The sequence below is a fragment of the Mustela nigripes genome, chromosome 18 (assembly GCF_022355385.1).
Source record: "Mustela nigripes isolate SB6536 chromosome 18, MUSNIG.SB6536, whole genome shotgun sequence".
Taxonomy (NCBI): Eukaryota; Metazoa; Chordata; class Mammalia; order Carnivora; family Mustelidae; genus Mustela; species Mustela nigripes.
Window position 1 is genome coordinate 2653087 of NC_081574.1, and position 15324 is coordinate 2668410.

Sequence of the window (15324 nt, forward strand, 5' to 3'; positions counted from 1 at the left end):
TAACACGTGACTGATGACAGGTGTGATCATCTGTACTATACAGTGTCTGTTAACACGTGACTGATGACAGGTGTGATCATCTGTACTATATAGTGTCTGTTAACACGTGACTGATGACAGGTGTGATCATCTGTACTATACAGTGTCTGTTAACACGTGACTGATGACAGGTGTGATCGTCTGTAAAACAACGGGACACCTTTTTGCCTGCCCGTGTTCTCCTGTTACTGGAGTCTGTCTGTGGGTCCCAGGTTGGGACCAGCCTTCTAATCATTTTATTGAAAACCGATTTGGATATTTTGAAGGGCAGGTGATGTTGCGTTAATTCTCTGTAGCTCTGTAAATCCCATCTAGGGCAGAGAACATTTAGTTTAAGCAGAGCAGGAATGAAAAACTACGACTGTAGGCACTGGAAGGTTCATTCCCCTGACTGCTGTCTGCCGGTGTCCCGCCGAGCACACTGGGCAGCTAGTGGGCCAGGCATGGAAACTTCTCCATACACAGCAGCCCCCCATTCGGGATGCGTCCCCAGGCCCCAGGAACGGCTGAAAATGCAGACAGCACCAGGCCCTACATATGCTTCATTTTGTTCTATTCATACACAACAGTTCAGCTTATAAATCAGGCACACTAAGAGGTGAGCGATAATAACTAATCACAAAATAAAACCACTGTAACCATATGCTGTAATAAAGTTATGTGAGTGTGGTCTCTCCATCTCTCTCTAAATGTCTCACTGCCCTGCCCTCACTGCCCTGCCCCCTCTTCCTGTGATGATGCACGAGGACAAGACGCCCACGATGTTGGAAGTAAGAAGAATAACCGAGACGGGGGACACAGCGTCAGGTGACCTGCGGCCCTGAGGCTATAGCCCGGGGGAGGGGCATCTGCTTCAGGACAGACGTGGCGGACCCTGTCACCCAGACCAAGACAGGGCAGCGAACCTCAGAGAAGAGGTCTCCCCCACGTGAATGTTGCCTTCTCAGTCTCTTCAGTCATGTGTCCTTGTACGTCTCTGAGTTTAGTTGAATATTTGGTTAATGCCACTTACACGATTATCCGCTCGGTGTCACTAATTTGGGTTTCTGACGGCAAGTGTCATCTTCGTTTCTCTAAACGTCCTGCGTCTAATCTTTCGGTTCCATTCATCGGCTGTCAGTTCAGGGTGTTCCGTGATAAATCACGGATACTGTTTTTGCTCACAGTTTGTCCTGTTTTCTAAGTCAGGACGTCATAACGTGTTGTGTTTTGCCATAGTTCACATCTGTTCTCCCTAAGGAGACACCCCTGAGCACCCCAGTCCTGGGGCCCCGCGGGGGGTCAGCCAGGGGCCAGAGATGGGGGCTCGGCGAGGCGGCCCGTGACTCTACTGCTCACGTCCCTGCCCTCCAGGGGCACTCGCCAGGGCAGTGCGAGCTACGGTTGCCTTCCCCTCTTCCGCTGGTTGTACTTGTCCACCACCTCTACTGGAGAGCTTTCCAGACCTTAGGAGCTCCAGCCGCCTGAGAGATGGCTGGCCTGGTCACAAAGAACCCAGACAAAGGAGGCAGGGCTTTCCTTCCCACACTTACTCACTCGCTCACTGATCATCTGTCCTAGATGCCCTGGAGGGTACACGTGTCCGAGCAGGCAGTGGCACATGTGTGGCCCTGTATTTAGATGCAGTGTGGTCTTTTTTAGATTCATTACGGACCAGGCATTGTCACGATGAAGTGCATTTCTGTGAGTTCTTGTTAATACAGAAACTACCTGACGATACAGAAAATGCTTGAAAGTACTGTTTTCAGTTATTCACAGACACAAACAGACCCCATCCCCAAAGCATAGGAACTCCTCTGATTGCTGAAATGTTTACATTTTTTCTTGCTGTGCATTTTAAGAAGAATTAGTGAGTTTGTAGGTTTTGCTGTTTAGAGGGAAATACATTAATTTTCTACTTAAAACCATGTAAGGAGACACATGCCCAGTGAAGAGTTAACAGAGATGAAATGTGTTTTGCACTGTATGTGACAATTTAATTACTAGTAATAAGTAACTCAAAAGTTTAAATATACGTATCCTCATTATTTTTTTTACAAAGCACTCACTACTGTGAAATGATATTCCATGAAATCCTTTTCTCTAATTCTTAGCAATATACTTTGCATTTTCTTTGTTCACATGAGAAGTGGATGTGAAAAGTGTGTAAGTATTTTCACAGAGCCTATAGCAAAACAGTTAGTTTAGGGTGGTTTTTGTGAGTTTGTCTCTGACTGTTTTTTCTGGTGTTTGATAACGGGATGGTGGATCCAAAACGAAGTTGGGGTCACCTGTCTGGTGACCACACAGGAACCCCTGTCTGCCCGGACGATTCATGGGACCATGGGTATTACACGTGGAAAACCATGGATGCATCCAAGCTATTTTGATGTACTTGATCTTAGTCATTCTGACGAAATAAACTAGAAGATACTAAAACACGCACTAAAATGATTCTTCTATGTCATCAAATCCTTCTTTACACAAACCGTAATTTATTTTTACATGGCCATAAATTTGGGGAAAAAGAAATGATTCAGAGTTTTGTTTGTTTGTTGTGTTTTTTCTTTTAGCTAAGGTAGAACTGTGTCTCCGCATTTTCTTCTGCTCTGGGAAGATCCATCTGTCTTCCCCAGACAGAGGACAGAGGCGTGAGCATTCTACACACGAGACAGACGGGCAAGATGGCGGAAAGAAATGCTTACAATGGAAACGTCCTGATACAAATTATTTGACGCACCAGTGAAACTGGCCACAGTACCTTTAAATTCAATTGCGAATCCCGACAAGCCCACAGACGCGTCACTCCGAAATGCCAGGAAAACACTGTTTCCACTGCTCTCGATTCTTTCTGGGGCTTGAGAGCCCTGGAAGCTTCCAAGGAGAGGTCTGTTGGAATCCTCTCCTTCATAGATGTGCAGGAAGTCATAGCTGGGCTCCATGTTGAAACTAGAGGGAAGAGAACTCATCAGGTTAGACACCTACGACGCACCTCTCATCTCCCTGACTAGAACGTTACTGGGATCACTGTGTGAGTCTCTTGACTTCCAAGCAATGCTTGTTAAATCTTAGAACAACCCCATAGTAAAATATAACAGCAATTTACATGTCAAAATAGCTATGCGTGTAACAACTATCCACGAGAAACACTGTCCGTATTTTACGGGGTGACCACTGTATTCAAAATGGTACGATTTTGAAGCTGATCCTAGTACTGAGGACTGAAGAGCTCTTCCCCACACTCATGAAATTGCTAAGGAAGTGTGGTTTGAAGGAAATGGGCTTAAAAGGGAAGAATTCCCACTGGTACTTGATTTTTATGTGAATACTTGTAGTTTGAAAACAATTACTTAAGTTTTGTTTAAAAATTCCTTTTTTGTGAGCTTTTCATTTGTTTTGTTTTGTTTTGTGTACTTTTAAAAAGGTAGCTGCCTCTCCTTGCTTGGGTGAAGCGGCTGAGGTAAGTCATCGCTGTGACGTCACAGAGTGTGGGGTCACCTGTTCCAGCCCAGGCCTCCCCATCACTGACTTCAGCCAATTATCTCTTTCCCATCCCCCTCCCCTGACTCCACTCCCCTCTCTATCTCCCTTTCTTCTCTACTATTAAATATCCTGGTAATCCCCAAAGCTCTCAAGAGGGATTTGGCTTGCAATGTCTCCGCCATCTTTGATGAGAAAGCGGATGATAATCTGGGAGCTTCAGAAAGGAACACAGTCCCAGTGAAAGACTACATGTGCAGAGGGATAAGATCTTGAGGAGATCAGAACAAGCCAACAAATTGGAGGAGTTTAAGTAACACATTCTGGCCGGCGTTCCACTTCCCCCATCTCTGAATCAAGCCTCTGAGTCTGTAGCAAGGACTCATTCTGAGAACCTTCGACTCTCCTTCGAGCTGGCCGGGGACGACAGGGATGGAGAGTCAGGAGTCTTAACCATCACCAACATGGGCTTTGTTAAGGTGGCGTGGTTTGTCTTCAGATTCAAGGGACGGCAAGGAAGACCGCTGTCTTCAGACATCGCCCACCGCATTCTAAAGGAAGTGACAAAGAGGGACACCACGGAGGACCCAACGTTAATCCTGACCCCAGCCTGGCAACCTGCCGTCCTGCCTTATGTCAAGGCTACGCTGGGTCCTGTGGGAGGTCCCCGGACATATTTACTAAAGGAAGTTGTAAAAGGTCTCCTAGTCTGGTCATTTGACAGATTCCTTGAATCAGAAATGAACAAGGAGTAGAAGAGAAAGACAAAGGACCAGCAGGAGCTGATCCACCAAGTGGGCTTTAATCAGAATAAGAACTTTTTTTGTAATACCTAACAGGAATGTTTTGAGAACCCGTCACACTGTGCCCCAAGAGCTGGCATAAGTAATTATCATGACATAATTTTCGAGTGCTGGAAATACAACAAGGCACAGACACAAAGCCTTCTGACTGCGCTCTCTCTCTCTCTCTGGATATACCGTAATCCACGTGTAGAAGTCTGGAGTGAAATTTGTAATTCATTATGATTCCATTTGTAAAATCCACCCCATCCGTATTTCTACTCATGCTAACTGCACAATCCATGAACCCCAACAAGAGACCAAAGTCTGGCCCAGCTGTTGAGCCAAATTTCATTTTAGTCTCGGTGTGTGAGTAGCGTAGAGCCCACAGGTGACAGGGGCCTGCGAGAAGCCGTCCCTCCCCAGTCATCCCAAGTACAGGGATGACCTCCAGAGCTAGTGCTCCAGGTCTAGTCATATGCTGTCTTCACTGGTATTGTAAGGCCAGCGGTCCCCGCCCCCGCCTCACGAAACACATTTGACTTAACTCACATTCTTAAAACCGTGCATCTGGGCAGCACGTGTCAGTGTCTGTCCCCCTTTGCTGGGGTGAAACCCGTGTCCCCACCCACTGCTTCCTGTTCCATCTCTATCTACTAAGTCGATCTGGTTGGGAGATCTCTCGATCATTCCCAACTATGTCAGTTTCCCATCAAATTGAGTCCACTAAGGACTTAGGGATCTAAAAGGTGGAAGAAGAGTTGGAGATTTTCTACTTTTACTTTCTTTCCAGAGAGCTGTGTAACATAAGTAGGAAAAAAACAAAAAACAAAAAACAGAACAAAACAAAACAAAAAACTTGTCTTATCACATGGACTGCCCTTGGGGAACCTTGATAATCAGTCACTGTGACACATCGGAAGATAGGAGACTCTTATTTATAAGGTTCTGTGTTCTCTAAAAGGCTTTTAATTGTTCATTTATCTTCCATCTCCTGGTACCAGTGGTGTCTCCTGGTGTTAAGGAAGCCACCAGTAGAAGTTAACATTCACAAAACTCACAAAGATGTCCAAAAATATAGCTGCAAATGTTCGGTGGTTTTGTGTAATAGCTGAGAGACATACTAAGTATTCATCAAGAGGCAAATTTATAGCAGCTTGGATAAATTCAAGACACGATGCTTATCAGACTACTTAACATTGAGCACCGGGGGCGTTTAAAATTACACTGATTCAGATCCCATCAGGAGGAGAAAGTGAAGGAAGACAGTCAGCACCAGGCCTGGAACGGCGACTTAAACATCAGAAAAGGAAATGTGTTCAATTGACAAATAAATGTAATGAGACCACTTCACCCCGGAGAGGTAAGAGGTCAATAGCATGAGCTTTAGAACCACTTATTTTTTAAAATGCCCCTTTCCTTTAGTTCAAAATGCAGAAGTGGAGGTCTTGGGATTTGCAAAATTTCAATTATGATACACCAGATACAAGTAATATGATAGTCCTATAGAATTTATAAGACAATCAGCATGTTTGAAACTTCATCATCAAGTTCAGCAGGAGTAAGTCAGCAGTAATTTTTTAAGGAGTAACGTCTACTAATTCAGACTTTACAGCAACCACATTGGGGGAACTTCCATTTTCAAAATTCTATCAAGTGATGATATCTCAATGATAATATAGATTTTATCACAAATACAAGCGGCTACCTTTGGGAATGTCAGACAAGACGTGTGATGGGCGTGAATTCGTTACCACACGTGTGGGGAATAGGAGACACTGATGAGACATTAGACTAAGCCCATTTCTCTCACTGTTTTATTACTCTTTGTGACTATTCTGTAAATTAAGCCTTCTCATGTGGAACATGCCGCACGCAAGATAGTATTTAAAATTCTTGCTCTGTCATGTCTGTCCTAAGACAAGTAGAATGCTCGGCAGCCAAGTCATCTCTTTCCATTTACGTGCCTTTGCAGCCCGAGGTAGCAGCTCTCAGAACGAGATGGAGGGTTTCATTTGGGTAAAACTGGGCACTGCATGAACGTGGCATAATTTTTAGGTATGACCCTTAACATTCTGTCAACAGGGAGTCTACAAGAGATGGTACCTTTTGAATATCAAGGCAATGACGAAGTCGGGATTCACTTTTATTCTCCAGTCACATTCTTTGCCCGGAGGATACGGCTGGGGGTAGTTAGGCGACAGGATGACACCCGCAGGGCCGGTCAGGTTGCCCCCACAGGCGGCTGTCACGGAAGAGGAACAATGCAGGTCAGCGAGAGATAGGACACCACGGAGCCCAACAAGGACATGCCCTCCCTGCTGGTTACTGAACACTTTTCTAGGTGAGAATTTAAGACCTAGGAGGGCTGTGCATTTTTCATGGCTTGTTCATGATGTTTATATAACGTCCCACCCATGTTTTTAGGGAGGATTTTAAACTGACAAATAAACTTGACTTGCTATAATTTTAAGCTTTACAGATTACTTTACTCATCCACGCTCCCAGGATGCACGTGTACAAACACACACACACACACACACACACACACACTTGGGAAGGGGAATGAAATCCCCACGAACAACATTTATGGTCCTGCTAATTCTTCTGTCCTCTCTGGTCCACAAAGTCATTGCCACATTGTTCTAGAAGGCAGGCTTCCTGTTCTCTTGTGTTTCACGCTTGCCTGGCACAGTGTTTGATCGAGTCTTCAGGAAATATTTGTGACCACATATTTCTCACCATCCTCTGATAGGTGTATGGTTTGGGACACAATTCAGAAATGACGGAAATGACAAAGTTTAAGTGACACCCTGGGATAAGGAACCTGTAAGAGAGTGAGCTGGGACATCAATCCTAAAAATATTACATGATCACAACGCTCAGTAGGCTTCCATCGAAAGAAGCACTTTAAATGATGTTGATCTTTTTTTATACCTGTCACTTTTTAGTTACCTGGGCTGACATTCACTTTAAGAAGATGACAGTGATGAAGTTCAACCATGTTAACAGGCAAGCCAATTTTCATTCTTAAACCTCAAAACATTTAGGATGGTTTCACGTACTACACAGGATTTCTGTGAAATCTTCCATCATGTGGAAGGTGTGAAAACACTGCAAAATTCACAAGTATGTACATTTCAGATGCATTCAGGAACGTGCTAAGTTTATGGTTCTTCATATTAAATACTGTGGCTTGTCACCAAGTTGCTTTAAGGAATCAGCCCAGTTAAATTATAATGTTCCATCTAAATGAGATATTGCATTCATACAACTGACTGTGTATGCATTTAGGGTGAAAAAAAAAGGGTAAATAGAGAAAGAAATACCCCAATTGGTAATTTTTATCTACACACACACACACATGACTTTTTTGGAAATTATATGAAGATACATGTGTTCTAAATTTCTGTGATGGTTATGTCTTTCTATACTCATTTAGTGCTTCTGAAAACAATGTTTTTAATAAATAAATAAATATTTTATATATAAATATTTTATATACCATATATATTTTGGAAAGTAATAGAATTTGTTTTATACTTTCTATTAAAATTCAGTCTCATTAAAAGAGAACTCTACATAGCATCATAGGAAATACTTAAAATGAATTCAGATATGCCCTCAAGAGTAATATGATACAATTTTCACCAAAATGGTGAAACCCACATTTCCCCAGCTTGCAGTCTGATTTTAATAAACTCCGCCGAGACCACTGGCTCATCAGCTCTCCCAGGAGGCTGCCTCTCATGGCACCAGGTGGAGAACGGGGCGTGGACGGTGGCAGGTGGCTTGGAGGTGAGGCACCGGGTACCCCAGGGTCTGGAGACGTTCCACTGCACGCAGGGTTTGCGAAATGAAGAATGACAGATTCAGGCCACTGGCTTCAAGGGTGTCACCAGGAGGAAGAATCTGGGGATGACACTAGGTACTGACTTAAGTGAAACAAAGGGGTGTCCTGGTCTTATCCTGAACAGACCCAAGGAGGCATTTCTACATGAGGGGATCTGGAAGCTTCCGGGGGAGTAATAGCACCGTCTCTCCATGTTTGCTCTCTCATTGGGTCAGGCATTTTTCATTTTAGCTTCATTAGGTTTTAATTTGAAAGCTTGCAAAATATTTTGGATAGCATGAGGAATGAGTACAAAATGTGACTCAGCTGCTCCAGGAAATCCTTCGGAGGGAATGGACACAGACATGAAAACAACACATTTGTATCAATCCTCAGCGCCTTGTTTGAAATCCTTCAGCCCCACTCCTTGAACCCGGTCACGTCTTCATCGCTCACGGCCTGAAGCAGCCCTCCTTAACGAGACACATCCACATTCCCGCATCAAGACGGTTCTGTGTTTATGCCATGAAACAACATAACTAGTCTTGAAATAGCCTCCCTGCCGATCAGGGCTACATGTGGACACATAATGAATTTCTGTAAACTTAGGGTAAATTCTTGCTTTTCAGAATTCTTAATAACTTGGACTCGGACAAAAGGGATTGCAAGCTATATAAGAAAATGGAGATATGGAGATTTTGAGGGACCTGTCACTCAGAACTAGAAAGTGGTGAGCATCCTCTGGTCTGGTGGCAAGTCCTCTGGGCTCCGCTGAAAACCCCAAAAGGAGGTGCCTTCACCATTAGAGTCCATCGGGAAGAAAGGGAGCTATCCAAACCATCCACAAGAAAAATCAGCAGCAAATGACAAGGTTGTGGAAGTACGGACAACATACCAGCAAGTGAGAGGTCAAGAGATTTCAGAAAAGAGACAGAAAGAACCAGAAAAAGGAGGAGAAGGACTACTGATAATAAAAGGGGAAGATAAATTAGTAGGCCGGCCAGTCGGGAAAGAACACATTCAAGTGGCCGAGAAGAATACGAAATAAAAAACCATTCAAACTCACTTAAATGCCTTTTAAAACATCAAAGAATCATCACTTTCTGCCCATATCAAATTATGAGATTAAAAACAATGGACATGGGGTTTCCCCCCTCCTTCGGGGAAAATTAACACCCATGGCTCTGTTGGTGATGTAAATTGGTTCACAATCCCAAGGAGTTTTGAAAAATGTTTTAAAAGCCCTGGAAACACATAAATGTGTAGAAAAACGTCATTTATAAATAAGCATGGATGGGTTTTGCAACAAGAGGGTTCATTTCTGCAATCATCATAGTGGAGGAGGGACGGAAGCAACCTAAGTGTACAGTAAGAAGGGATCGTGCGTTCAACGTTGGCCAGTCCACGGAGGTGCGGGGCAGTCAGTACAGGTCAGTCCACAGAGGTGCTGGGCAGTCAGTACAGGCCAGTCCACGGAGGTGCGGGGCAGTTAGTACAGACTAGCAGAGAGTACACGGCAGCACAAAGAGGTCCTCCTTTAGTACTGGTAAGTCAAAGTGCAATTTACAAAAGAAGCAGGATGCTGTCACTTAAAAACATTTCAAAAATAGATTAGACATACATAAAATAATTATGATGCTTATTTATGCATGTTTATGTTAATAGTGTTTGCCTCCAGGTAGAAAGATGACAGCTTTTTCTCCTCTTTTCTTCTCTTAACTGAACATGTATTATTTTTTAATAAGGAAAAAGCTTAAAACATAAAATTAAAAACTGTCTTAAGTCAGGAGAGCAGAATTTATATGGGTGCTAAGGCATGATCAGCTGCCGTCCTAATGGATGGGTTTCTTACTGAGGACATAAGCCTCATTTCTGGGGGAAAAGAAATGTTTACAATGTAAAGCAAAAATAACATTAATTTATTCCTGAATACACATGTTCTATTTTTCTGTTACATAATGCCTATGCGTGTAGGCCGGGCTGTCAGCACAATTGATATTCAATTGCCTACGAGTGACTTAAGCCTGTCCCTGGGGCCCATCCTCAAGGCAGAGGAAATGCTGCCTATATTGTCTGTTGAGAACTGGATTATTCAGCTCATAAACTATCTAGTCATTGGTCAAAGTTATGTAACTAAGATATAAACTAATGAACGATGATAGATTAGTTGGGAAGATGGTCACATTTTACAAGGGTCTAAAATCATGGGGACTGAAATATACTCTTTTGGAGTTTAACGGGTACCAGCATTGGTCTGGAAAGCACCTCCATGCGTTTGAAATCATGCAAAATGGGGGCGGAGGGAGTGTCCTTGTCCATTTAAAAGCAGAGCCATGGTTTATTTTATTTTATTTTTTAAAGATTTTATTTATTTATTTGACAGAGAGAAATCACAAGTAGATGGAGAGGCAGGCAGAGAGAGAGAGGAGGAAGCAGGCCCCATGCTGAGCAGAGAGCCCGATGCGGGACTCGATCCCAGGACCCTGAGATCATGACCTGAGCCGAAGGCAGCGGCTTAACCCACTGAGCCACCCAGGCGCCCCAGATTTAAATGTTTAAATGATGCTGCATTTTAAAATGCTGCAGTTTAAAATGATGCTGCATTTACAGGCAATTACTCTGCTTTAAGAAAGGAACACAGAAATCTTGCAAGTCTCCAGAGGGCGCGGCTGGAAGTAAAAGGCAGGATGGCGCCCTGGATTTACAGAAGGTAAACTCGGCACAAGGCACCCAGTGCACACAGGCCGCTCTCGGACGAGGCTGGGCACGCCGAGAAGCGGAGCCACCAGACCTCACGCAGCCTCCCAGTGCTCGGAGTACTTAGTGGGAAGTTACGACCTGCGTATCCCAGCTGCACGGCACCACGGAGAATGTCTCTACCGCTGTGTATATGACAATAAAAATAATTTCAATCACAAAATCCCCTCAAGTTCACCCTATGCAAAATGGCCTATTAACTATGTGCATAGCATTTCATTATCACTTCCTCTCTCCACAGATTAATTAAATTTTACATTTTGCAAACAGATCATAAAGAAGTACAAATTAAACCGTGACAGTTCATTAAAATAATAAAGTTTAGCAGAGTTTCTTTCAAAAATAAGATGAAATAGGTATTTATGGTGAAATATTTAACTGAATGAGGAGACAATCTGCATGTAATTAGTATTTTATATAAAATTATATACTGCCCTAAAACCATACTTTTGATAGAATATCGTGGATAGTTATTCAAACTGAAGTCTGGAAAACCAACTGATACCCTTTCAATAAGGTCAAACGATGAAATTCTAGTGAATTTCAAAAGCATGTTTCTCTTTTTATCTTCATTTTGACCAAAGCAGTATAATTTTTGGTTTTCAGGATTCTATTAAAATGTACCAATATTATAGAAGAACCATCTAAAAAAAAAAAAAAAAAAGAAAATACTTCTTATTGAGTTGGTTTTGCTGAAGGGCATGTTTCTATATTAGAAATGAGAATACCAATAGTAGGGTTATGAATGTTCTGGCACCCAGAATCCAGAATTTTAAATTACAGTAATTTGACTGACCCATATTTTTACAAGATTTCTTAAGGATAGGAAATGTTAGATAAATGTTGGTTACGGTACATTAAGTAAACTATTTTCTTTACCTCACCTAATAAAGTAAGGTTGAAAGGTTTACACTAAAATTTCCTTAGAGTCTCTGAACTAGAGGGCATGTACGAAACTCTGGAGACATCGTTTTGTTTTATGGGGCAATTTTAATGATAACATGCATTCATTCCAAACTATAAAATGACTGTTGTGCCATACCTATGCAGGTAGGAGGGTCCGGTTGCCAAAAGAATCGGTTATTCAGCTGCACACAGGTGATTTTCGCTTGTCCTTGGAGCTGGTACCCAGGGTCACACTGGAAGGTGATGGTGTCGCCAGGCTCTCTGCTATCCCCGTAGCGGGTGCCGTTCTGAGGCATTCCTGGATCGTTGCAGGTGGACGCCACTGAGGCTGCAAGACGGAAACAAGAGCAGGTCAAGCAACGGGAACAGGGTCCCCACCCTTACGTAGGCGTAGCAGCCCTTGGGTACGGAAGTCCTTTTGACTGGCGGGCGTCACGACTGGTCGGTCCACATGCGAATGTATGAGAAGTTTCTGTTCCCAGGGATACATTAAATAACGTGAATCTTGATAATGGTTTCTTTGAACAAGCACAGGCAAAATTCGCTGAAAACGCACAGTGATGAAATAGTCAAGGAACTGTGTCATGCCTTACTGAATACACACGCGGACACACACCTTCGCCTCTGATTTTCTTGCTAACATTACTTTCATGACATTTAAAATATTTCATTAAAGTACATCAATCGCAAAGAACCTTGAGTAAAACAGAATAGGATAAATTTACGGTCTGTGCCTTCCAGGTGACAACCAGCTGAGGTGACCGGATTGACGTTGGAATGGGAACCACCGAGAGAAGGCTCACGTCAGCTCAAACCAGGGTATTCTTAGTCTCAAAGGGGGGCTACTTTCTTGGTAAAAAGACCAGTAACCCCATTTCACTCTCAAAAAATTTCTAACTTGGACAATAAATTATATGGTCATCCTGGTTTTAACAGAAGCTCTAAAAATGATGACTTTGGGGTCAAAAAATAGAAAAAGCATTAGGAATTTCAAGTGAGCTTAATAGAAGCCAGCATCTGCCAACAAGCTTGTAAGAGAGCTTTCGAGGGACAGCTGGAGCACTGGAACATGAGCCTCTGGCAATCATCGGGTGTGCATATTCTAACGGACACACCCAGAGTCACGCCACACAGGTAGCTACCAGATCTGCTTGAAGCCAGTCAATGAGCTTGCCTTCCTACCCAGATTCTGGCCCAGAATTCTAACTCCCACATTGCACTGAAAGGAAAAGGCTGGGAAAGTACTGGCTATTTTCTCCAATTTCTATAACTTCTACGTACTTGATGTTCTACTAAAAATTAGGAAGACACGCATCAGGGTCCAAAGCTTACAAGAAGAAAAAAAAATACATATATATATATATATATACATATATACATATATATATATATATATATATATGCTTATATTTTCCATTTTCACTTTCAACTACAATGGTGAGCTCTGTCCCTCTTCACTGCTGAAGGGGCTGTGAGAGAAAGCTAGCTTTTCTTGCGGCATGCTCCAGGGCAGGTAACACTTTTTGCTGAGAGAGAAAGATGAAAAACAGCTCTTGCCCGATGGCATGCCACCACACTGTCTGCACCATGCTGTCTGCAGCATGGAGCTCCATAATATTTGTAGATGTAAGGTCCATCACACTTTGATGTCTGTGTTTTGAGTTTCTTATTTGGTTTGGTTTGGGAAATCCTGGGGCATTGTTATGCATTTGGCAAGATAAAAGAAATTTAAATAAAAGATAGGAGATGCAAAATGTGCAGGACCTGCTCTGTGTTCTCTAGGGATTTTTAACGAACTCACAGCGGAAGGAACAATCCAGGACAAAAGGAAATGGTTCAATGGCACAGACGGAAGGAAAGGAAGAGCATCAAGGATCCGGAGAGACGTCCGACTTGCTTCTGATCCCAGCCTTGCTCCATGGGATGCAGATCACTTGAGCTCACTAACCTTCGGGAAACCAATCAGGACAAATGCTAACTGATCGAGTCTGCCGTGGCCGCGGATGTGTGATAGCTCGCCAAGCTGGCTCTCCCCCTGGTGTGCTCTAAGCTAATGGAAGACTCAGGCTGCCTTACTCACTCACTACTGTTCTCTAATGGCTTTATCAGGTATTGAAAATACAATCACGTGGCTCTAGAACACTACTAACAACCAAAAGTCAACATTTAAATAACATTCAGATTTAAGAAATAGATTATTATCACTCAGAAATATTGATGATACCCCCTGATGCCTGCACTTCCTTACCTCGTGCCCCCCCTTCGCTCCCGATGAAGTAACCACTTGGAAGTTCACAGCTATCATGCCTTCGCTTCTCTCTAGTTAGCGCAAATGTATGCATTCCAACAGCAGCTGCATGGACAACCTCCCTTCTGAACTCACATAAATGGAATCACACATTGCAGGTTCTTCTGAGACGTTCTGGCTCGGTATTACGTTTCTGAGTCATCCACACTTAGGTCTGATGCTCTGAGCTATTGATGTCCGTCACATAGGGTGCTCCATTGCATTAATATACCAGCAAGAGGGCTTACCCTCTTACCCGTCTGCCCTGACCATTAAAGCCATGCCTGTTAGTCCTGGAAGACTAAGAGGAACAGGAAGCGGAACTTCCAGTCAGCCTGCAGATCGGGACCTTTCAGCAAGCACAGCTGAAAACAGAAGAGCTGCCCCCCTGACGTACACAGGACTTGTATTTGGGGGTTTTTTAAAATTTTTTTTGTTATGCAGCAATAGCTGACCGAAACAAGTCCTATGGTGGTAAACCGTGTTCTGTCCAAAAATACTTCAGTGCTTTCAAAATATCTGAAATTCTCCTTCACTCCTAAAGGATGTTTTTACTGTGTGTAGCTCAGGGTTAATAACTGGCTGCCGTTTTCCCCCTCAATGCTGGTAAGACATTATTTTAGTTCTTCTGGTTTCCAGTGTTCTCACGCCCCCTCACAGTCCCAAACCGTGATGCGATCAAGCTCTGTTGTTTGGTATTCAAATCTTCATCATACTGTGCCTACCCGTGGTCTTCCTTACATTACCTCTGCTTGGAATTTATTGGAGCTTTTGAATCTGAGGATTAAGCCATTATCCTGTGGAATATCTCCTTTCCCTGCTTCTCAAATTAAAATGGAACAGGAATCTCTTTCTTCCATGTGTCTTCACCTTCTTCTCATCTTACAACCCTTGTAAGCTTCCTTCTCTCTTCTGGACAGTCACGGGGCCTGTTTTCCTCCCGGCATCTGCTCTGCGTCTCCGTCAGATTTATTATCTGCAAACGGCAGTGCGTTGACTTTTCCATCATTGTGCTTTTTGATTAGTCATCACTCGCTTTCAGATATATGTGGCTATTCATACAGTATATTGTTACTTACTCATATTTTCACTCATTTTTATCATGTGTTTTACATAATGATTTGACAACTCCGCTCACTATACTTGTTCTCCCCAAGTCGCCTGCTATCTGTCACCATACAACATCAGTATAACACCACCGACTGCGATCTGTCACCATACAACATCAGTAGAACACCACCGACTGCGATCTGTCACCATAC

At 43.2% G+C, this 15324-nt stretch overlaps 1 protein-coding gene across 1 annotated transcript in view; it reads right to left on the reverse strand.

Annotated features, from left to right (window-relative positions):
* The window catches only part of CSMD1 (CUB and Sushi multiple domains 1), a 1942714-nt gene that overhangs the window by 248466 nt on the left and 1678924 nt on the right, over nt 1–15324 (reverse strand). Inside the window, exons 27-29 of the mRNA XM_059384481.1 lie at nt 11912–12103; nt 6387–6525; nt 2780–2967 (exon numbers count right to left, since the gene is read on the reverse strand). Of these exons, the coding sequence (XP_059240464.1) occupies nt 2780–2967; nt 6387–6525; nt 11912–12103 (519 nt within the window). The remainder of the gene's footprint in view (nt 1–2779; nt 2968–6386; nt 6526–11911; nt 12104–15324) is intronic.